Raw genomic sequence first — 21,978 nt, 5'->3', positions numbered from 1 at the left:
TGATTATCTAATTGAACTAACAAACCAATAATTGATTTTGACAAGCAAGTGAAAAACAGGAGTTAGGACTTGTTAAATGGAACTTTTAGAGGAATGTTTCTTCTGAGACAAGTAGTTTAAATTTAGATGCAACTTTCTCATGTGTTATCTTATCAGGACGAGAAGGGATTATTGGAAGCTGACGGGTGGAAGTTTGGTGTTTAAATTTTCTGTAGTTCAGGGAGCATAGCGAGGAATGTGTAGCTACTAGTGAACAATGTTCAATTTACAGGGAATTATGATAGTTGTGTATGATGCAGAGCAATTAGGAATGCCTAGCATCTGGTAAAGCTTCATATCTTTCTGCCTGGTTGCTTTGGTAAACCTTGTTCTTCCTATACTTGGGTACCGTGATTTGCAGGAAAGAATAGTTGGTCTCGTGACAGTTTAAGAACATGAGCTGAGTTTTAACATGAAATTTAGATCACGACACCAGCTTAATTTTGGGTCTAGTTTTTTTCTCGACTTTGAATTAATAACTTTTTGTTTACAAATTCAAGTTGAACTGGCTTAAGCAGTTCGGCTGGTTTTCTTTGGGACGGACAAAGGATAGCTTATTTAAAATTAGGCATGAATGAAACGGTGATACAGTGGGAACAGGATAGGAATATTATATCATTCTATGCATGATGCATCTCATTTCATAATCAATTCCAGAGTGAAGGAAATCAAAGTTTGTTTGATGGGGCCACTTTCTCGCAGTAATTATCACAATTGGGCCATATCCATAAAGTTTGTTTGCCACAATAATAATGCTGAAGTTACAATTCATTTTGCTTCTCTTTCTTTTGGGATTTTGGTGGAAGCTCGAGTGATTCTTTTAACATAAAGTTGGTATTTTGTGCACATGGACATTGCTCAATGCAAACTTCCTTTGAAAACATGATAATAATGATCAAACCTGCTTAACAATATAAAGAAACAAAACAAGAAAACCTAACCCGATCTATATTTAACACTTCAAGTATGATTCATAATGGAAATCCTGAATACTTCCCAAAAGATTGCATTAATGAGAAAGCAGAGCAATATTTGAAAATTATTCTGAAAGCACTTGTGCGGAAACTGCTTTCTGAAGGGAACTTTTAACTATTTAAGTGGTAGTTGGTGACAATGAAAAGTTGACGAACTTCAGCTAGTTGAAGACGCAGTCGCCCGCAAAAAGATAAAACTAGAGGATTTTTGAAAATTTTGCATGTCTTCATCAGGAAATATTTTTCATGCAAATAAATGAATAAAAAATGGTATCTGCAAAGCTTCTCCACTTCTATAAGCCATTATTGCTTGCTTCTCTTCATCAAGTATCAATGAATAAGATACGTTGACATGTACAGATAACAAACTTGCAATATGAATACAATTTAAAAGGTGTAATGCGTACCCCATTCCAAACGCTTCCTGTCTTAATTACATTGGTCACTTTTGCAAAAGGAACTAGATCATTCAACATCGTAAACCTGTCGAATCAATTGCACAGCCACCATATGGAATTGAAATACTGAAAGTGATCCTGTTTTCAGGCACTGATTGGGAGCTGGTTTATACAATAGATGGCCAATTTGGAATTTTGTAACTATTGCAGAGATGAGCCATCCCACCTACCTAGCATCTCTATAAGCATGGAAATCAACTGATAAAGCCAAATTCACGACTCCATCATTTTTATGAGAAATGCAGTTTCCAGTGCGGACTCCTTGCACTGCAGATATCTGTTTTCTTCCACTATATCTGTTGTTAAATTAAGCAGTATAGGACGTTTGGGATCATAAATAGTAGATTCACGTACTCTTGCAACCCATTTTGCAGCTTCCCAGACCCCAAATCTGAAAACATGCCAAACATTGAAGATTGGTGACATTGCAAACATTAAGAAAAGGGAAAGGAAAGAAGCAATGTAAAACAAAACATTAAAGAAGCAAATGTAAAACAAAACATTAAGCTTCTAGATGGCCGAAAAGGATAATCTATTTGCTGTAAAGATACGAGCAAACTTATCTTCTTATTGACGGAAAACATTAAAACATTCAGTACAAAAGGCCTACAGCAGCCATTAATTAGGAACATAAAGACTAGATTTGTTTTCTCATGAAAGTGATGCAAAAGGAATCTTGTGTCTTCTCATCAAGGAACAAAAAGTGTCCTCACCCAAATCGATTGGACAACATACCCGATTACCTCATTCAATTATCAGAGCGGAAATAATTGCAAATGATTTAAGGCCAAATTCCTTCTAAGCATGCTCTAATTTGCGTGAACTATGTCTAATTACAGCAGATCAAATGATTCAAAAACCTATAAAATCTTAAATAATCAGACATGAAAATTGAAAAGACAGTAAACTTCCATACACCATCTTGGCTTCCAATAACAGCACCTTGTAAATAATAGTTACAAGGTTAGAGAAATGAAGAATGCACATGGATAAAAGCAAGCTTGCAAAGGTGATCATCTTACTACCATATATTTTGAAAGATAAAAAGAGCCTGACATATATTATTAGGAAATATTACCGTGTATTGAAAGATGATGTTACTAATACAGCTGGATATAATACATCCTTCTGAATATTATCATAGGGAGAATAATTACGTATGGCATGAAAATCATCAATGTCCCCAGGGTACCCAAACTCTTCGTAATCAGCAGCTATAAGTGGTAAAATGGGATAGAGAAGAGTGTTGGTTGCATCGAGGAACGGAACCTGTTCAAAAAGTAAAAAGTGGAGCCTTAGACAAATTTTGGAAGATATACAACAATATTCTTTCTCAAAATTTACACTATGTGATAAGTAACGAGATGAGAATTGTGCAACAAGAACAGGAAAGCATCTTCATTTATACCTCCAAAACAACTGCACGAAATAAATCGGGGCAACAATTGATGGCTGCAGCTACCAGAAGTCCTCCAGCACTATATCCCCAACCAGCAAGCTTGTGTTCTTTCACAATTTCTTTCTCAATAAGGAACCGGGCACAAGAGATGAAATCTTTGATGGAATTCAGCTTCTTTGTACGTCTGCCATCATGATGCCATTTCTTTCCTCCACCACCTCCACCCCTGGATACAGATTGTAAAAGCCATTGCATTACAATTTAAAAGATAGGTCATCACTCATCAAAATGCATAGTAAATATAAAAAGGTCAATTTCATGGAAATAATTAATATTCCATAAGAGGACTTTGAACACAAATGAAGAGGCTGCTAAAATGAGCCCAAAAAAAAAAAAATGCATTACTAGTTACTTTGAAAACAGACCTGACATCAGCAAATGCAACGACCCAACCACGATCAAGAAGGCTTTTCAACTCACTGCGCCATCGCTTGTCAAGTAATTCACCATAAGCTCCATGGCCATGAAGCAACCCAGGATTTTGGTTCTCCTTTTTATATTTGGGGGAATATATGATTGTTAAAGGAACCGAAATCCCATCATGTGAAGGAACATCATATTGTTCACAAGAATAGAACTCAGATAGATCATTCCACAAGTTATCACTGTCAGATTTGAGTTCATTCACAGATTCACCACTTTTAGCATTCAAAGATATGGTTGCAGAAGAGGCTGTTCCATACAAAATTCTAGTTCTTTCGCGAAGCATATTCTGCTGTTGAATAATATTCCACTTACCATATGATAAGTCGTAATCAACCACAGCATCAGGCATCTGTAAAAAGGTCGGAAAAAGAATTTGATTGGAGACATGTTTTTTCCTCATCTAAAAATGAATAACAAGCTGCTGCATAATCTACCATATAGTATAACTTTCGTCTCTGTGAACCTATGCTAGTGTGATGGGCTTGTTAGAGCGAAGCTCAAATTTCCGCCATTAATACCTCAAGAAATCAAGTGACATTAGCTTTTTCTTTTTTTAAGTTGTTTAAATCTACAAATTTAGATATAGACAGTGGTGGCACAACCCATAGATCTACGGAGCATTAGCTCCGAATATTCAGCGTATATATAGACTGCCTACTTCAGATTTTAACAAATTTTTAACAAATGTTTAGAGAGATATATCTACCCCCATCCAATTTTTTTTTGGAAGGGATAGAAATGAGCTCCTGTTGGGGGGGGTGGTTGAACTCGGACCCTGAAATTGCCGAGGGCGTGAGTTCACAACTGGGCTTGCCAGTGACATTAATTGGAAACAAAAAATTTCAGAATATGTTATCAGTTCAAGAAAGGAATGAATTTACAAGGATCACAGTGTATGCTAGTGGTCCAAATAACAGTACATATGGTTCCACATGCACAAGACATTTAGAAGGAAAACTATGAACCAGTAGCCAATCTTTTTTTTGACTAAATACACGTGATGTGAAAATAGATTGCAATAGAATCATGCTGAAACCATCATCAGAAGGGAATGGCAACAAAGCCTGACATACCACAGGTGATGATATTGTGAAGCGCATAGTTGAAGAGTAGTAGTCATAGTTTGGTCCTGGCGCAATTTGAGACACATATTTTGGAAGAGGAAGGAAATGAGGATGAAGCTCCTTCAGATGAACTACTCCCTGATATGATAACCAAAAAATTAAGCAGTACATCATTGGACTCTAGGTAAAAATGTTGCAAGCATAGTATACTACGCATAAAACCTCAAGATAATCGTATTTATTGTCTCACCTTTCCAGCTGGCAAAGGTAGAGAAACCGAGCAGAGTCTATACGTTCGACCTTCCCTTAAAATAAGTGCCATATGTGTTTTGCAGAAATCAACATCTTCTACAACTAAACCTTGGTCATCGATGAATACACTCTGAAGCAAATGAGATAGTGGATAACTAAAAGAGTATTTGAAGCTAAAATAAAACATCCTAACAAACATTCACTAAAGAAAGTAAGCCCAAAAAAGCATTGAATTGGAAGTCACATTCGCAACAACAAAACCTGCTTTAGTCTTTATAGTCTGAATGAGCAAATACTTGTAAAAAGAAAAAAAAAAAAAAAAAGAGTTAACTACAAACCTCCCAAGTTCGCGAAGGAAAGGAAGCATCAACAGGACAACGAAGAAGATAATGATTATCAGCTTCTTGACCTTCTTTGGCAGCATCTGTAAATAAATAGAGGAACCCTTCATGATGCTCAACTATGCAGTGGGCTAGACCTTCACACTCCCAAACTAATGTCAAGCCAGAAAACGGATCAGCTGCATTGATCAGAAAGACCTAAAAGATGCCCCCAATTATCAAAGAACTTACAATTATTGTAACTAATGTTAAACGATTTTAAGTTGACTACAAACTGTATCAAATTGATACCTTTGAAGATGTAGTTGAAAATGTATGTACACACACGAAGTGGAAATCTTTTGTGTGTCTAATGTTAACATAAACATTTTCATTGGATTCCTCTAGAAGCAAAGCGTCTTCATCAGTTGATCCAATTATGCTACAGTAAATCCTGGTGATAAAATAAAAAGTCTCAGTTCTATAATTCAATAGCCAAGAGAACATGTTAAAATGATAAAACACAAGGATTTACGTTCACTAACTGGTATGGCCTCTTATTTTGATCAGAAACAACATAGATCAATGCCTGACCATCCTTCGCCCAAGCTATGTTTGACACCCGAACTGCTTGAGGCTTGCTACATAGTGCACCTGAGTTTAAATTCCTCACAGATAATGTAAAGTAGTCATTATCCTTGTCGTACATGGTGTATGCAAGAAACTTGTGATCTGGGGATACTTCTGATAATTCTTCATAAGCATAACCTATAAATAAAAATAGGTCCAGAAAAGAAACTAAGAAGCAGCAGATGATGTTATAGTTCATCATTCATTTCCTTTTCTACCAAAAAAATAATAAATAATAAATAAATAAAGAAAAGAAACTAAGAACCAAAGGGCTTTTTGGAAGAAAAGGAACACTAGAGTAGTACCTCCAAATCTCTCGGCTTCTTGATTGTAATCAAGCAACTTCTGCTCAATTTTCTTGCCAGAGGTAAAATCAAACCCAGCTGCTGGAGACTTGTGAGAAATGAATTCTTCATTTAAGCTTACCAATCTACGACACAACACCAGATACTGCTTTCCTTCTTCAACACGCCGATAATACAACCTGCGGTGATGAAGATCACCTTCAAATAGTAAAAGGACCATTCAGATTCTGAAACAATATTCAGATCCTGAAACAGAATAAATAATGATCCATCTGGATGATTTGTGATTATAAAAAGTGAACCCTTCCTAGAAGAAGGAAGGAAAATGTACCCATAGTAACTTTCTAATACTGTTTCCTCTGCTAAAGTCCCTTGATTTCCAAAAATTACCTACTTCAATTAATACATTCAAAATTCTGTTTTTCTTAGAAACCAGATGGCTGAAAGAATCTCACAAAATTATCATAATTTAAATAATTAGTAACCAGAACAAACTACCAAAATTACATGGTTAGCTTGATATGAGCTTTAGTTGTCAGATATTCATGCTTCTAGAAAACCAAAGAAACATAAGATTTATATTTTTCTTTGCATTCCTTCTAGTGCATCCAAACTGCATGTGAAACTAATCATCAAACAATTGATGAAACACGTGACATTCATTTAGCACCAACTAATAAAGCATCAAACAGGCTAATAAATTGTTTTAAGAGCGTTTTCGGCAGTGACATAAGAGCTTTTGTACTTACCATATAGTGTTAATATGTGATTTTCCACACTCTTTAACGATAAAAGAACCTTCACACAAAGCACTTTTGAGCGAAAGTGCTTTCTGTTAAAGACACTCCAAATGCATCCTAATTTATAATTGGAACAAATTTTAATTTTGTTCTACTCTTTAAGAAATTCGCACGAGCACTAACAGGCACCAAAGTTTCCACACATTTTCCCCAAACAGCGGCTTAATTCGTGTTCATTTAGTAGCATCTGCGGAAAGAAAAAGATGAACGCGAGAGGAGAGATGAGAGAAATGTGATCGTATTAATAATACCAGGGGCCCCAGCGGAGGGGAGGAGTGGAAAGCTCAAAAGCCAAGCGAGAGGCCATCTCGGACTGGAGCTTAGATTGGAGTCTCTCGGTGTCGGACATAACGGCTTCGGCGTACTTCTCTTCTTGCTCGATGTACATGTCCATGTGTCGCATCGCCACCTTGTCATTCAGGCTCGACATCCAGCTGTACGGATCTTCCCACGTGTGGTCATGGAACGTGAACCTCTGTGGTTTTTTCGGGGGTTTAGGGGGCGACGGCGCAGCCGGAGGTCTCGACGTTTTTGGAGGCTTGTAGTGGCGGACTTGGGTTAGAGAACCGTGGTTATTGTAGAAGCAGCGGACGGCCGTTAGCAGATGGCGCATGGTGGTGGTGACCTCTTGTGTAGGGTTCAGGGTTTAACGGCCTGAAGGAAAAGATTTTGGCACTTCTCGCTTTTGAGTCTTTGATGAGTATATTATAATTAATGAACTTTTTAACACTAATAATGAATGAATTTTTTTTTTTTTAATATTGTTATACATGTTTGTTGTTTGTTATGATATTATATTAGACATTATAATTAATATTTTTGATAATCAACGAAAGATTAAAATTGACTTTCATAATATTTTTACGGAGGTTCAAACACTTACACTTAACATTATAAGAGTTCTCCTACTAAGTCAAATGTCCATTGACCCTAATAATGAATGAAATTAAAATAACTAGAAAATGCGGTTATACAAGTCAAAATCAATTATATTATCTCACAATTATTCCGTGAAAGCTATATTATTTGAAATAAAATTTAAGAATATTTCATACTACTCTTTTTCAAAACCAACACACAAATTTATGTCCCTGTGTGTGTGTGTTGCCATTAATCTATCATTGTGCCCATGTTTCATAAGAGCAAGGCCAGGTAAATTCAGGAATAGATACTTTGCATACAAATACAACTTGCTCTTTGTCCCAAGAAGAAAAAAAGCAATTTTACACAAATTGAGCTTTTCAACTACAGATTTACGTATAAATATTGAAGTAACATTTAAATTTCAACATTTTTCTTTCCTTTTTGATGTAATTTTGGAGAGAATGTCTTTTGTAATGGGTCGTGGTTTACACATGGCCTCTAGTGGCACGGCTTTAGATTGGGTGAGCCCAATTGCCTCAGTCATGTCAATTTCTTCGTCGCCAACTTTTTCCCACTCAAAACATTGGATCAAGGACCCCAGGGCCAAGCCTATAATTATTTGGGCCAGGCCAGCCCCAGGACATGCTCTTCTTCCCATACTTTCGGGCTTCAGATTCCCCATTTTGAAACCTTTCGGGCTTAAAAGTTAATGGATCATCCCACAATGTTCGATCTCTATGAATAGCCCATGCATTGACTAATAGCATGGTGTCGCGTGGCATAGAGAAATCTCCGATCGGGCAGACATCGGATGACATGTGAGGTAATAGAAGCGGGGCCGCTGGATATAATCTAAGAGTCTCGGATATTATGCTTTGAAGATAAGGTAGCTTGGGAAGATCTGATTCATCAATCAAATGTTGGTGACCAATGCGAGTATCCAATTCAGCTCTAGCTTTCTTCAAAATATCAGGGTGATTAAGTAAATTGGACATGGCGCATTCTAGCGTGACAGCAGACGTATCAGTTCCACCAACAAGCAGGACCTGTTGGTTATTAAAAAAATTAAAAATTAAAAGCAAACGTCAAGGGAGGGAGGTATGAAGGATTAAGGAGTAAATTACCAGAACAAGTGCTTTTGATAATCATTTGATCATTTGTTTGATATGGTATTGTACTGTTATTGGATTATCTTTTTGTCTTTACTCTCTGTGGCCTCGTTCACACTCCTACAGGAAAGAGTAGAGGAACGATTTTTGGAGAAAACAATTTGTCATTTGATTGGACATCAACTTCAAATTCAATGATTCAATCGCTAGTATACTGTTGTTTTCTTTGCGGTTTTGACTTACTGCGAAGCACTTTTTCATACGAATAAACAACTAAATAGTTGACAGTTCAACTAACTTGCACCGGCCACCCTCCAATAGATAAGGGGTAAGTCAGTAAATTCATGGTGGCTGCCATACTGAATGAGGACTAATAATTGTGCCAAAGGCTAAAAAATTTCACCCAAAATGTTGTCGTTTTGAATGAGATTTTACGTTTAAATTTCTATGTTGCGGAAGTGGAAGAGAAGTCGAAGATTTTTTTGTGATTTATCTTTGTTTTTTTCAATTTTACAATCTGTGAATCTTACATTATATCGGATTTACTACTCTTCTATTATTCTTCTCTTCATGTATTCATATATACACGCAGTAGAAGTGCCTAACCAAACTCAAAAAGTTAAATCAAGAATTGAGATTTGTGCAATTCATACCTAACACAAATTTAATACGTGAAACATTTTTTCTAACACCCCCGTTGTGTACGTGTCAATCTTTTTATATTAGTTCTTATCACATGGTAAGATAATGTATGTTTAGTTGTGCATAAGTTTGTTTATAATATCATTTAGTAGGAGGGTGCGCTTATGATTTTTAGGTATCGATAAAATTGAATGAGAGATTAATGATTGAATGATAGTATGATTGTCTATAGAGAAAAAAATATATTTTGTAGTCTTTGTGATAAGATTATTTTTCAACGTACGTCGAAAATAATTATAAATGTATTAAATTAAATCTATTAATGAATTTTTAATTTGTTGATGTTTTTAAAATTATATTGTTGTTTGAACTTTATCTTGGTTAGATTGATATAGGGTGTTTTTATTTAACGAGTAATAAAAAAAGTTTGTAGTAAATTATATTGGAAAATTATCGACTGACCACATTTTTTTTAGGTTTTTTCAAAAATACACAATTCTTTTTTTTTTTTGTTGAATTCCACCTGAAGTTACATTATTTTGCTTTTATCTACTTCCGTCTTTAAACTGTTAAGAGAACTAACAGAATATTGTATAAATGATTTTTTTGCCCTAAAATGTAAAAGGTAAATTATCTATGGATCACCTATTTTTTTCATATTTTTAAAAATACACAATTTTATTTTTGAACTCCACTTAAAATTATATTGTTTTGCACCTATTCACTTCTGTGCCATTGTGAAATGATAATTTAACCTTATGATACCAGCAAAGTTATAATAATATTATAATAGAAACGAACCAATAAAAAAAATATTAACTTTAGGTAGAACATCTTTAAAAAAAAATTGTGTATTAAAAAAAAAAATCGGCGGATAATTTTTCAATTATCTTTATGAATAAAATCTTTTTGAATCTATTTACTTAATTTTTTTAAAAACGGCCCTTTACTGACAAAGGGGTAAAAGTAGTCCCAATAGAACAAGGAGATGATACGTTTAGTAATCCCATAAAATCCGGACTCTCGAACAATGTGGTTCAAAGCAAACAAGAAAAATTTCAGAGACATAAGGAAGAAAGACGATGGTGAGACCAGCAAGAAGAAAATCCTCTCCCTCTGACAAAAGCACCGACTCTGAGTTCTTTAAAGTCTATCTCCCCGCTTTTAGTTCCAAGCAACTGGTACTATTCCTTTTAAGCCAATAACAACAATGTACAGTATGTTCTGTCACTGCACAATTATGTGTAATTTTGCCCTCCCTTCAGGGTATATATGCACTTGTTCTGTGCGCTTGTCATCTTGATGTTTATTTAATTTTTTCTTCTCATTAATTCGGGACAAGTGCATGCTTTTGTACCCTTTTGTATGTGTCCCAAAATAATTGTTGATATAAATTAGCATATGTTATTTATGAATTGTATATGTAGCTGAACCATATGTTGATAATATTTTTGGATTAACTATTATGAAGGCAATACCACCAGCTTTTGCCAAGCACTTGAATGTAACCGTGCCAAAACATGTGATTATCAGAGATTATGCTGGAAGGCAGTGGCGTGGCAAGATGGAAGAAGTTGAAGGGGTCATAGTAATAAAAGATTGTTGGGAAAGGTTTGCATGCGTACATTCTTTGGAACTTGGGGACTTCTTAGTTTTTAAATACAATGGAAGTTCTCTATTTGATGTGAAAATATACGGCATCAACGGGTGTCTGAAGGAAGGCACGAATACTACACATCACAAGAAAGAAACTCCAATTGCTGACATGAATGCTATACCTGTGAAGAAAGAAATTGGGAGAGAAGCAGAGCAAACTTCTATCATGGATGATCCTTCTTGCAACCAAGACGATTTGGAAATTATGCTCATCTCAAGTGGAAAACGAGGCGGTACAATGTAGACTTGTAGTTACGGATCTTATTTTGAAGGTCAAGGTTTTGCCATATGTTTTGTAATTGTCTGATGTATACTTACTTATACAGGTTCATCTGTGGCAAGTCGAGTGAAAACTAGACTCAGGGATGAAAAAGATACCGGAGAAGACAGAGCTTTTAAAGCTGCTAGGCTTGTTGTCCCGAAGAATCCACATTTTGTGTCAGTCTTCTCTCAGTATTCGAGATATGCTGTGGTGAGTGAGTTTCAAATCTTCTTTATATTGTGCATTTTGTGTCTACTTCGAAAACTTATTATCTATTTTCATTAAAAAAAAAAGAGTAAGAAAGAGTTGTTTTAAATATTTATGCAAGGATAATTAGGTCTCTTATTCATGGTTGCAGCCCCTAATATTCACCAATTTAAATAATTGAGAATTTAGAATAAAGTAAAATTGACATGAGAATAAGTCAAGGAGGAAACTAGAAATATATAACCTGACTCTCGACTACTTTCTAAATTAATAATTTATTAAAGTGTGACTAGAGACTTAATGATGAAAATTTAGCTAAGAACATGATAGAGGCTAGAGGTCTACAGCTAAGAAAACACCCACGGAAGTTTGGCTCTCAGTGAACTTTGATGGATTACTGGGAAAAATTTGTAGATTAGGGGTGCAGAAGTGGAAGATAGAAGAGAGACAGCATTATTAGTTTAACTGTTAAAATTTTCTGGAAGGGTTGGTAATTAGTCATACCATGAATAAGGTATTTTATCTGTTAGTTGTGTATAAAGTTATTGGATGTTACATTGTGTGGAAATTTCATTGGTTCGGAGATTGATTCAAGAGACGAAAGAGCTATGAACTTTATGTCATCAATTATTGGAAAAAAGATAGAAATACTGAAGTACTAGCTGCTTGGGTCGAGGTTTGGTTTACATTTATGTAGTATTAAAAAAATAAAATAACAATAATAAAGTACCAGCCTATCTGGAATATTTGCCATCACAACAAAATTGAGATCACTAGTTTGTGTGTTTTGATCAATATCTTATTGTATGACTATATGAAAGACAAGAGATTGATGCTGCAGCAGACCGTGTGTGCATTTGTTCCCAGTTCATGGTATTAAAGAAGTATAGTATGATATGACATACAGTAGTATTAGAATATTTATACATGCACAAAACATCCAGATATTATAAAATATCATTTACATTGAACTTAATTTTGTTTTGTTGATGCTTTTACATTTCTGTCAGATTTCTTTGGTTTTTCCCTTTTACTAGTATTATTATCATTTTTTTTTCTGCAAAAGTAAAGAAACTCATTCTTGTTGGTAGCACTATAAGTTATTCTAGTTTTAACTATTAAATGCATTTTAGGAAGAATTTATGTTTAATGATGTTGCTTGGTGTAGAATGTTTCTGTTAGAGTGGTCAGATCACATGGCATTAAACTGGAGCCAGAGATGATGCTTCGTGATCAAAATGGAAGAAAGTGGCCTGTGAAGATTTCTTTTAGAACAAACGGTCGTATTGTCATCACCGGTGGGTGGAGCGACTTTTGGAGGGAGCAGAAACTGGAGGCTGGAGACAAATGTGTATTTGAGTTTGTCCTTACCAGAGGGAATATGAGCAAAGAAATGAAGGTGCAAGTTGTTCGCAAAATGAAGACTTGCCTCTAGCAATACTTTTGTTATTATAGGGAACATTACTTGGCTCAGGGTACAAGAACTTGATTTTGTTCTAACTCTTAATTCAGGAGTAATACTTTTAACTGAAGCACTCTAGACTTCATCTGTGACTGTACACTTCTTAACTTTGAATTAACTTGGATTTGGAAATTCTTAGATGGTCTCCAGTTTCCTTTTTGTTTTCCAAAAAAAAAAATCATGGTTAAACTTGTATAGTTGATACCTGGACTTTTCTCGTTTTGATCCCAATTTTCAGGCACAGCCTTAATTGGATGGAAATACCATATTTTAGTCGATATAAATCCCAATTTATTCCATTTAGTTAGAGAGGACTGCACAAGGCTGATTTTGTCAAATTATCTATGCAAGTTGTACTACCATACCATCTTGTTCTATGATCTTCCCAAAACCCGGTTGAGTATATTACCCAAAGTCCCAGCTCAGTTGGGTACATTATCCAAAGTTCCAGCTCTGCTTAAATATACGGAAACAAATCAGTACATTTCATATGAGTAGGAAAAGTGATATGCCCCACCAGAGGAGGAGCTTTGATTGCCACCCATAGATCCAATACTATAGAATCTCCTGTTGATATCTTTAAGACAAGAAAGTACCAAAATTCAAAATGAAATGAAAGCGGGAGGATTGCAACCGTTTTCTACCCAATTATGCCAAAACAGGGAAAACATTCTTTTAAGTTAGACAAATAATAGAAAGAAATAACAACTTACCGCTCCAGAGCTTGACTGAATTATATAACATCTTATATCTCTTCATTGCCCTCTTAGGCTTTACTACAGCAAGAGGTACACTACATTCTGCTTAGTTCTTCTCCTCTACGTGTGGCATTTGCTCTGTTTTCACAGATTTAACCTGTTGGCTGTAGCAAAACAAAGGTTTGCAGAAATTGCAGGACCTGGAAACTGAATATTGTTCACAGAAAATGGAAGTTCCAAGGGACTCCTGAGCTACCTTTGCTAGGATTCATAGAAAACGTAACGCGAGCTTATAAATTTTATATCGGATGTGAAGAATTTTGGAAAATTACAGCACAAACTTGTTATCTCAAATCATATTATTTGTTTCTATCCTGATTTCTTCAAAATTCTTTTTCGCCGGTGATGTTATTTGATATCCATCTTTGTTTTATTGGTTTTGCCGATTAATATTGGTACTGTTGACTGTTTAAAGCACTAAAAATGGGTTGGGGCCGTCCCACCACCTGTGAGCGACATGGCAGACAATTATGGACCTGTCTTTACTAAAAGATTAGGATCACATAATGCTTTGGTTGTGAATAGTTAGGAAGTGGCCAGAGAGTGTTTTACCCTCCACGATAAGGCTTTCTCCACCAGACCAGCCATTACAGCCTCGAAACTGCTAGGCTACCACTATGCCGTGTTTGGTTTTGCTCCTTATGGACCTTACTGGCTTGAGATGCGAAAGATAACTGCAGTTGAACTTCTGTCACATTACAGGCTTGATATGTTCAAGCACATATGGATTTCAGAGGTGCAGACTTCTATGAAAGAGTTGTACATGACTTACACTTTTAGTGCAGAGCATGCAGTTCTGGTGGACATGAAGGACTGGTTTAAGAATTTGAAACATAACATCACTTTTAGAACGGTGACAGGGAGAAGATTCTTTGGAAATATTGCTGATGGCAAGAAAGAGCAGGCACTGCACTCCCTAAAATTTATCTGGGATTTCTTAGATCTGTTGGGACACTTGTGTTGTCTGATGCAATTCTATCTCTTTATTGGTTGGAAAGGAACTCGATGCTCTGGTTGGAGGATGGCTGGAGGAGCATAAACAGAAGAGACTTCTGGGTGGAGAAGGAAACGAGGAGCAGGATTTCATAGATGTTATGCTTAACATTCTAGAAGATGTCTGGATATTTACTTTCGACGCTGATACCATTAACAAAGCAACTAGCTTGGCAAGTACTTTTGCCTTTCAAACCAGAAAAGCTATCACAGTAACTGTGGCTAGTGGCAGTTCCAAACGTGCTCATATTCTCAACATTCTCCCATACTTAATGCCTTGCTATATGTTTGTAGCTTTAAAGTGGTAATGCTGCTTATTTCAATTACAGTACTAAGGGCCAAAGTTCAGCTATTAAGACACTAGGTTTTTAGTTGTCTTAAGCATCTAAACAAAGAAAAGAACAGGGAAAAGGTTCTTAGAAACACCATTCCGGATCAAGTGAGACATGGGTTCAACATTTCTGGGAAATGTAAGGACTTGGCACAGATTTTTATAAAGAAGCTTGCAGTGAATCTCCAACACAATCTGTTGGTTAGTTGATTATCCAAACTGGATTGTTTTCAATAAATTGCACGGTAATCAATGCTTCGGTTTTCATTCCTTACCAGCAACCTTCTCCTACTTTTGTATTTGGAAATGGGTCATGGTCAATGCTTGATTGATATCAAACTATCATTTTCCACTTAATATCCCATTTCACAATAAAATACTTACCCTAAAATATGAAAGTATGAAATTTTCTAAAGTGACAAACATTTTACTGTGCGTAAAAGTCAACACGTTGCAAGAACAGGTTGTAAAAATTTGAATGAAACTCGACACAGACTTACACGAGTACAAAAAAATTTGCAAGCAGTAGGAATTTTGTTTGCTTCATAACTAAATTGCAAAGTTTATAACTTAACCTATAGTTAACAGTCAAGAAATTTAGGACATACCATCAATCTGAATAAATTTTGTTTGTGTACCTTGATAGTCAATTCCAACTATTTTGAGTGTCAAAAAGAGCATCGTAAAGAGATTTTTCTAGTGTCACCTCACCCCCCATTCCCTACTTTGGTGACACCACCGCTGCCCCTCTAATTTGGGCTCTATCTTTAATCCTCAATAATACTCGTGTTAAAAAAGGCTCAAGAGGAACTGGACATATTTGTTGGCAAAGACAGAAATGTGCAAGAGGCTGGCATTAAAAATCTGCGATACCTCCAGGCAGTTGTTAAGGAAACATTGCGCATGTACGCTCCAAGCCCTATTCTTCTTCGTGCTGCAAAGGATGACTGCACTCTCTCAAATGGCTACCACGTTGCAGCAGGTACATCCTTAATGTTGAACATCTGGAAAATCCAATGCGATGAGCGCGTGTGGTCTGATCCTAATGAGTTCCAACCTGAGAGATTCTTGACTAGCCATAAGGACACCGACGTCTGGGGTCTAAATTTTGAAATGATTCCTTTTGGCTCGAGAAGAAGATCGTGTCCAGGGGTTTCACTAGCTCTCCAAATGCTAAATTTGACAATGGCTAGCCTGTTGCATAGTTTTGAAGGGTGAACCCATCAAACAAAGCAGTGGATATGACTGAGAGCAGCGGCCTGATACACTTATAAGCAACCCCACTTGAAGTTCTCCTTACTCCGCTTCTTGCTTCCCGGCTTTACTCTTAGATCAAATGACAGAAGACTTTGTAATAGTAAGGCCTAGCAGTTACTTGAGGAGATAGCTCGTGGTCTGTGTGGTATTTGATATTCAAGCTTTGTTGAATGCTTCTATATGTGGACGAGAGTTTACTCTTTTGGTCCTGAAATATCCATAAAATGTAGCTTTCGACGTATAAATTGACTGGAGTAAGCAAGAGGATGTAATTAGAAACAATACACATATCCATAAATTCACCATCATACCAAATTATTGGTGCATCGTATTTAGCATGGGAATCCATGCTCTGGATGCAATACTAGTTTGCCAAACAAGCGAAGAAATGGATGAAGTCTAATTTAAAATATAAAAAATCTGATGCCACCTGCAGGAAACTGCCAGGTTTGGGGTTGATAATTGTGATTATCTCTTGTTCCTGAAAGCTGATTCTATCTGGTATTGACGTATGATGCATGTGCTCTGAAAAAGCAACGCAGTTAATGTGGTAAGTTTCCGCGTAATTAACAATATCTTTCAAAAGAATTTAGTTGAGTTTATCTCATTGAAAAAACTAATAGGATGGACGATGAATTCTGAGCAAGTGAATAAACTAACTGGATGCATGACAATCTCTCTATGTTGTAGAGGAGTATCTTATTGTGAGTGCGGATAATTAATGTATCCATAAGACAAGCTATTTTTTCAGTCAGATGGTTCCATGAAGTAGGCATAAGGGCAAGAAATTCTTAGGTTGTTCATTTTTATCAATCTTGTCCATATCTTAATGCTTTATCCTTGTTGTCTGCCATTAGCATAGGAAACTCTCATTTGTTTCGTTATCAACCCAGTGCTCTTTGGCATTAGCCATCAGGTGAAGATGTGGACATGTCAGAGAGCACTGGGTTGACAAATTTGAAAGCATCCGCTCTTGAAGTTCTCCTCACCCCGCGTCTGAAAACGAGGCTTTTTGGACAATAAAAGTGCTTCGTACTCCGAAGCTAATGATGAAGAAGCCCCATGCGGTAAATGAAATTAGCAATGTCACATAGTATGAACATGCTTTACATGATCACATGGCTTTGCCGCTTGCTATCATTGCTAAATCTAATAAAGTCCATTAACATCTAGCAAGTTGATGATCGTCCGGCCTTCATTTACAAAGAGAAGCATATAAAATCGATATATTTAGTTGTATCATCCAAAACTTGTCCAAAATAAGCCACCCTCGTTTATAATATTTTAACCAACAAACAAGTGAGTGGTAATGGAGAAAAGATCGATCCGTTATACAAGAAGATACCATATTGATCCTTGAATAAAAAATAAAAATAAAAATGAGAACAGAGCGAACGCTGCGTTCCAGCATTGGTAGTGCGACGTCGTGTCCGTAATACGCATGCACCCCCTGAAGTGAATTCCCCAACACTATTCCTTTGCTTTCTATTTTTTTAATCCCTAAAACACTAAACCCAGCTATTCCCAAAGCCACCGAATTTGGCGGGAAACTTAACTTCGCGTAAAACCTTAATCCCAAAACCTCCCCAATTCTCATGCAATCCACTCTAAACCCTATCTCAAACTCAAGTTCTCACCAATTTCAATTACCATGGAAATACGCAAAACCGCCACAGTGCATTTCAAAGACCCTAAAATTTACTTCTAAAAAAACCCTAACTTTCGCCGCCAACTCTTTGCGAACCTCAATCAACTATGAATCAGAGGAGAGCCTCAATAAAGGGCCCGAACCTGCGGGACCCACGAAGCTTCCAGTGGTGGTTCGTGGGTCGGGGCGGGTTTCAAGATATTTCTGGGACGGAAATTGTTTGCAATTGATCAGTGTCGACGGTGGTGCTTCATCGTTTCGTTTTGAGTCCGATGACCAGTTTAGGAAATTGTTTAAAATTTGTAGTTTAACTGTCAGGGATTTTTTTATACCCAAACAAGTGAGCGGAAATTACATGGGGTATGTTAAATGGAAGTTCTTGCACCGTCTTTTTAGCTCCGCTCTTCAGGTTCTTGCTACTCAGGTAATGATATCATTGCTGAGTTATATATTTAACATTTTTATAACATCAAGTGAAGTGAATGTAATTTGAATTAGTGTTAGTGGTTTGTGACAATGGTGTTTAAAAAGTTCCATAATTTATTGGTGCTATCCTGAATTGAACTTTAAGTTGGTGAAAAGAAGTGGACAACGGAAAATTGCTGCAGCTTGACGAATTTTTTGTTATTATATTTGTTTACTGTTGTAGAGAATTGTCATCTTTGATTATTGAAAATTTAACTTGTTTTATCTTGGTGGCCTGGTTTTTAACGACTTTAAACTGAAATAGTATGGAAGAGAGATACTTAAGATTACTTAAGACGGTGGTTTACACATTGTATGTTTTAGGTGCGATCAATCAGAGAAAACTCTACCCTTGCTGTTAAAAGCAATGGAGATTTCCATGTAAAACTTGATTATATGCTACCTTAGTTGTGGGAATGGTTTTATGTCAGGCAATGTTTCGGGCTATAGGAATTGGGCATTCACATTCACTTCCAGCAGCAGCAGCTCTGAATTGGGTCATGAAGGACGGACTTGGACGATTATGTAGGTGCATCTACACTGCAAGCCTAGCTTCTGCTTTTGATACCAATTTGAAGGCATGCCTTCTATTTCATTTCGAATTTGGTTCTCATTGTTACTTGATTTGCTTTGATTTGTTCAAAGTCTTTTATTTTATTTTAATTTAATTTCTACATTGTGGTCCATGCAGTTACCATCACTTCATTTGGTGATGTTCGTAGTAGTTAAAAAATTATAAACTGCCGATCATATACCATAGAATATATTAATTAGAACATAGAATAAGGGATGATCTTTTCCCATATCTTTTGCAGAGGGTCAGATTTTTGACGTCTGTGATGTTCAGTTTGAGCATTGGGGTTGAGCTGCTAACGCCCGTATTCCCTCAGTACTTCTTGCTGCTAGCATCTCTAGCCAACATTGCTAAACAGATAAGTCTGGCTTGCTACTTGGCAACTGGTGTAAGAATCCACTCTTGAACATTCTCTTAAGCCCTCTTTCACTGTGTTGGCCGCAGCTTTTAGTTTTTTATTTGTTTTTCGATAAGGGTAGCAAAGGTAGGTATATGCATTTAAACATTAATTCTTTCTATCTCTTCAGCTGAAGTTGATGTGACATCAATCTTTCTCCTCTTTCTTTTTCTTTTCCTTTTTATTCCCCCCCCCCCCCCCTTTTCTTGGGAAAAGGTTTTATGTTTTGTTTCACTTTGGTCTTCTGTCCCACTTTAGCAATTCTCACTCCCTAAAAAGAAACAACAAAGCATTACCGTCATATTGTAGAATTCATTGTTCTTTGTTGCTGACAACTTTGTAGTGGGTTTTACAATCTTTCCATGGTGCATTGATGTCATCATTCCTTATGATCAGTCTGCAGTTCATAGAAGCTTTGCTGTAGCAGATAACCTTGGTGAAATTTCTGCAAAAGCACAGGTTATAATTTTTCTTCGCATGTATTATATAAAGTCTTTGTTTTCTTCATTTGGTTTAGAAACCTGATCTTTGGTATGGGTGCCAGATACAAACAGTGTGCTTTGATAATCTTGGCCTCATGCTTGCTGCATCTTTGAATATGTTGTTGAAGAACAATCAAAGGTTTTCTTCTTTTATGTTTAATATGCTTAATGGCCTGAGCGTAGAAATTAGTTGAGATAATTATTAACCTTTCAATCTCGATAAATGACCTTTCCTGCCATTTGTGCACTTTTTGTTAATCAATTTCCTAACTTTTGATTATTGTGCTAGATTGCAAGCAGGTTTACCTTTTGTTGTATACCCCATTTTCTCAGCCATTGACCTTCTCGGAATATATCAAGCGCTTAAGCATGTTCATCTTCAAACACTGACTAAGGTTAGGAGGCACTGGCTTTTAATATGTCTGACTATTTAATGTATGTCTGCTAACTATCTCCGACCACCCTTATAATTACATTAATACACGCTTACACAAGGACTATATACCTTTCACTAGGTAATTTTTCTTTGATAAATACTTGACCTTCTCACTCTTTTACCTTTTTGTATGTTCAGGATAGGCTTGAAATCATTCTTGACAAATGGATTGAGTCCGGACATGTGCCTTCACCTGCTGAAGTTAGTAAAGATGAAGGCATTGATTTCCTTTGGAGCAAAGGTGTGCTTCAATGTTTCTTGTAACTGCCTGTTTTCAGTTTTATGAGCTATCTAGGAATGCACACCATCAATGAAGCTTAAATTAAATTTGTGAGATTTTGAGCAGGCAGACAAATGTGGCCCATCAGAATAGGATGCATAAATCCCAAAGGTCAGATACCTAAGTTGTCGATGATGGCAATGCAGTCTTTAAGCGGGGAAGATTATTACTTCATGTGCATGGAGATCTTCTGCAGAGGTTTAGCTAGAAAAGGGCAAGTGAGTATGGCAATAAAATATTGTTCAAGAAGACAATTAACACTCATTTTATAGTTGCTGATCTCATCCTTTTTTCTCATTTATCATATCTGGGGGACATTGTAGCTCGGTATCCTTCTGTGTCTGAGAGAAGGTGCTAGCTCAACAGATATTATCTTGGGCATGTTGCAGGTACGAAGAGATTTTCTAAGAAAATTATTCTTACAACTTTATATATGCAAGTACCATTATATTTTCAAGTTTTCTAGAAGTGTTGCTAGATGGAAGGAGGTACTTCTTGATTGTATTTGTTCCCCTCATTCAATTGATGAGCTCTAATGTGATCAAATAATTGCTGTCCTGTAGGCCTGTTATGTCCGCAAGGCTCTCCAATTGAGCAGTTGGTGGATGAACATGGTAGTAGCTGGTGATGTCTCAGATCTGGTTCTCAATGAGTGGTTTAAATTGAACGAGGATAGCAAGCAATGTGCCAAGAGAGACATGTGCTTGTTGAATGAACAAATGTCAGGACTAGGTTGGGCAATGAAAAATATTCTGTTGAGTACGCAGGAGAGGGTTCAATACAGTTTTGTAGATGACTGAAGATATCAGGGTATTCTTGAAATTTTTGTGTGCTGCCCTCAAGGCAGATGAGAGTTTTGGGATCATGCAGTATACTGTTTTGTAGATGACTGAAGATATCAGGGTATTCTTGAAATTTTGGTGTGCTACCCTCAAGCTAGAAGATAGTTTTGGGACTGGGATTTGAGGGGGGAGGAAAAAAAAAGATTTATTTTCTTCGTTAGCGTCAATTAGGAACAACTTGGTTAAGAAGCTAACGTTTTCGTTTACAAGGTATCTGCAAATCATGCTCGTATCGTATATAATAATATATGCCGCTTACGAACTTTCAAGGAAAGGGCCATTGGGCTACAGGCTAGCGGTGGGCCAATGTTGTGGGCGCCAGCTCAAGATTCAAGCTTTCATGGGGCTATTTTCTCTTTCTACAAAAATGCAAAATTAAATATTAATAGATCTCTCTCCCCAGCATCGATAAGGGTAAATTTCTGAGAGGTTAACTGCAAACGTATGTTTCTAAAGTTCCAGCCCTGTATTTGAGATAATGAATTCTTCCATCCACCAAAGTTTCATTACACAACTGAAAGTTTTCGAGAAGACCTTGACCTTGTATGCGTAGGCTACAACACTTTAACTAGATCAGACGTTTTGT

At 36.5% G+C, this 21,978-nt stretch overlaps 4 protein-coding genes and 1 pseudogene across 5 annotated transcripts; 3 read left to right on the top strand and 2 right to left on the bottom strand.

The window, feature by feature from the left end:
• Nucleotides 1-1,297: 1,297 nt before the first annotated feature.
• LOC18036136 (dipeptidyl aminopeptidase BI) lies at nucleotides 1,298-7,340 on the bottom strand. 2 transcript variants are annotated; one of them, XM_006425741.2, is made up of 11 exons: nucleotides 6,979-7,340; nucleotides 5,928-6,106; nucleotides 5,538-5,760; nucleotides 5,305-5,446; nucleotides 5,011-5,211; nucleotides 4,671-4,802; nucleotides 4,430-4,558; nucleotides 3,296-3,705; nucleotides 2,880-3,096; nucleotides 2,550-2,740; nucleotides 1,298-1,862 (listed from the first exon to the last, which is right to left on the bottom strand). In XM_006425741.2, exons 1-11 carry the CDS (start codon nucleotides 7,338-7,340, stop codon nucleotides 1,685-1,687), a joined length of 2,364 nt encoding a protein of 787 aa, XP_006425804.1. In that variant the 3' UTR covers nucleotides 1,298-1,684. The 2 variants fall into 2 exon arrangements, with proteins under 2 accessions (XP_006425804.1, XP_006425803.1); XM_006425740.2 differs by having other exon boundaries at nucleotides 5,928-6,125; nucleotides 6,979-7,241.
• A 519-nt stretch (nucleotides 7,341-7,859) lies between these two features.
• Nucleotides 7,860-8,736, bottom strand: LOC18037064 (cytochrome P450 81D1; the record flags this gene model as incomplete). Its single annotated transcript, XM_024180410.1, is given in 3 exon segments — nucleotides 7,860-8,250; nucleotides 8,252-8,637; nucleotides 8,716-8,736. Coding segments are annotated over 3 exon segments (645 nt in total), but the record flags the coding sequence as incomplete, so codon positions are not given.
• A 1,582-nt stretch (nucleotides 8,737-10,318) lies between these two features.
• On the top strand, nucleotides 10,319-13,016 carry LOC18036097 (putative B3 domain-containing protein At5g66980). The gene is made up of 4 exons (XM_006425737.2): nucleotides 10,319-10,523; nucleotides 10,814-11,231; nucleotides 11,325-11,470; nucleotides 12,636-13,016. The coding sequence occupies exons 1-4, from the start codon at nucleotides 10,425-10,427 to the stop codon at nucleotides 12,900-12,902; spliced, it is 930 nt and encodes a 309-aa protein (XP_006425800.1). The 5' UTR covers nucleotides 10,319-10,424; the 3' UTR covers nucleotides 12,903-13,016.
• Nucleotides 13,017-14,144: 1,128 nt separating this feature from the next.
• LOC112096751 lies at nucleotides 14,145-17,291 on the top strand (annotated as a pseudogene).
• Nucleotides 17,292-17,573: 282 nt separating this feature from the next.
• LOC18037088 (protein root UVB sensitive 4) lies at nucleotides 17,574-21,957 on the top strand. The gene is made up of 10 exons (XM_006425736.2): nucleotides 17,574-18,340; nucleotides 18,813-18,959; nucleotides 19,197-19,343; nucleotides 19,749-19,811; nucleotides 19,897-19,973; nucleotides 20,124-20,229; nucleotides 20,409-20,511; nucleotides 20,617-20,768; nucleotides 20,874-20,939; nucleotides 21,114-21,957. The coding sequence occupies exons 1-10, from the start codon at nucleotides 17,864-17,866 to the stop codon at nucleotides 21,348-21,350; spliced, it is 1,575 nt and encodes a 524-aa protein (XP_006425799.1). The 5' UTR covers nucleotides 17,574-17,863; the 3' UTR covers nucleotides 21,351-21,957.
• Nucleotides 21,958-21,978: the final 21 nt, after the last annotated feature.

The sequence above is a fragment of the Citrus clementina genome, unplaced genomic scaffold, assembly GCF_000493195.1.
Source record: "Citrus clementina cultivar Clemenules unplaced genomic scaffold, Citrus_clementina_v1.0 scaffold_7, whole genome shotgun sequence".
In the NCBI taxonomy this organism is placed as follows: Eukaryota; Viridiplantae; Streptophyta; class Magnoliopsida; order Sapindales; family Rutaceae; genus Citrus; species Citrus x clementina.
The sequence above is the reverse complement of the archived record's forward strand: the minus strand, read 5'-3'. Positions and strand labels throughout refer to the sequence as shown.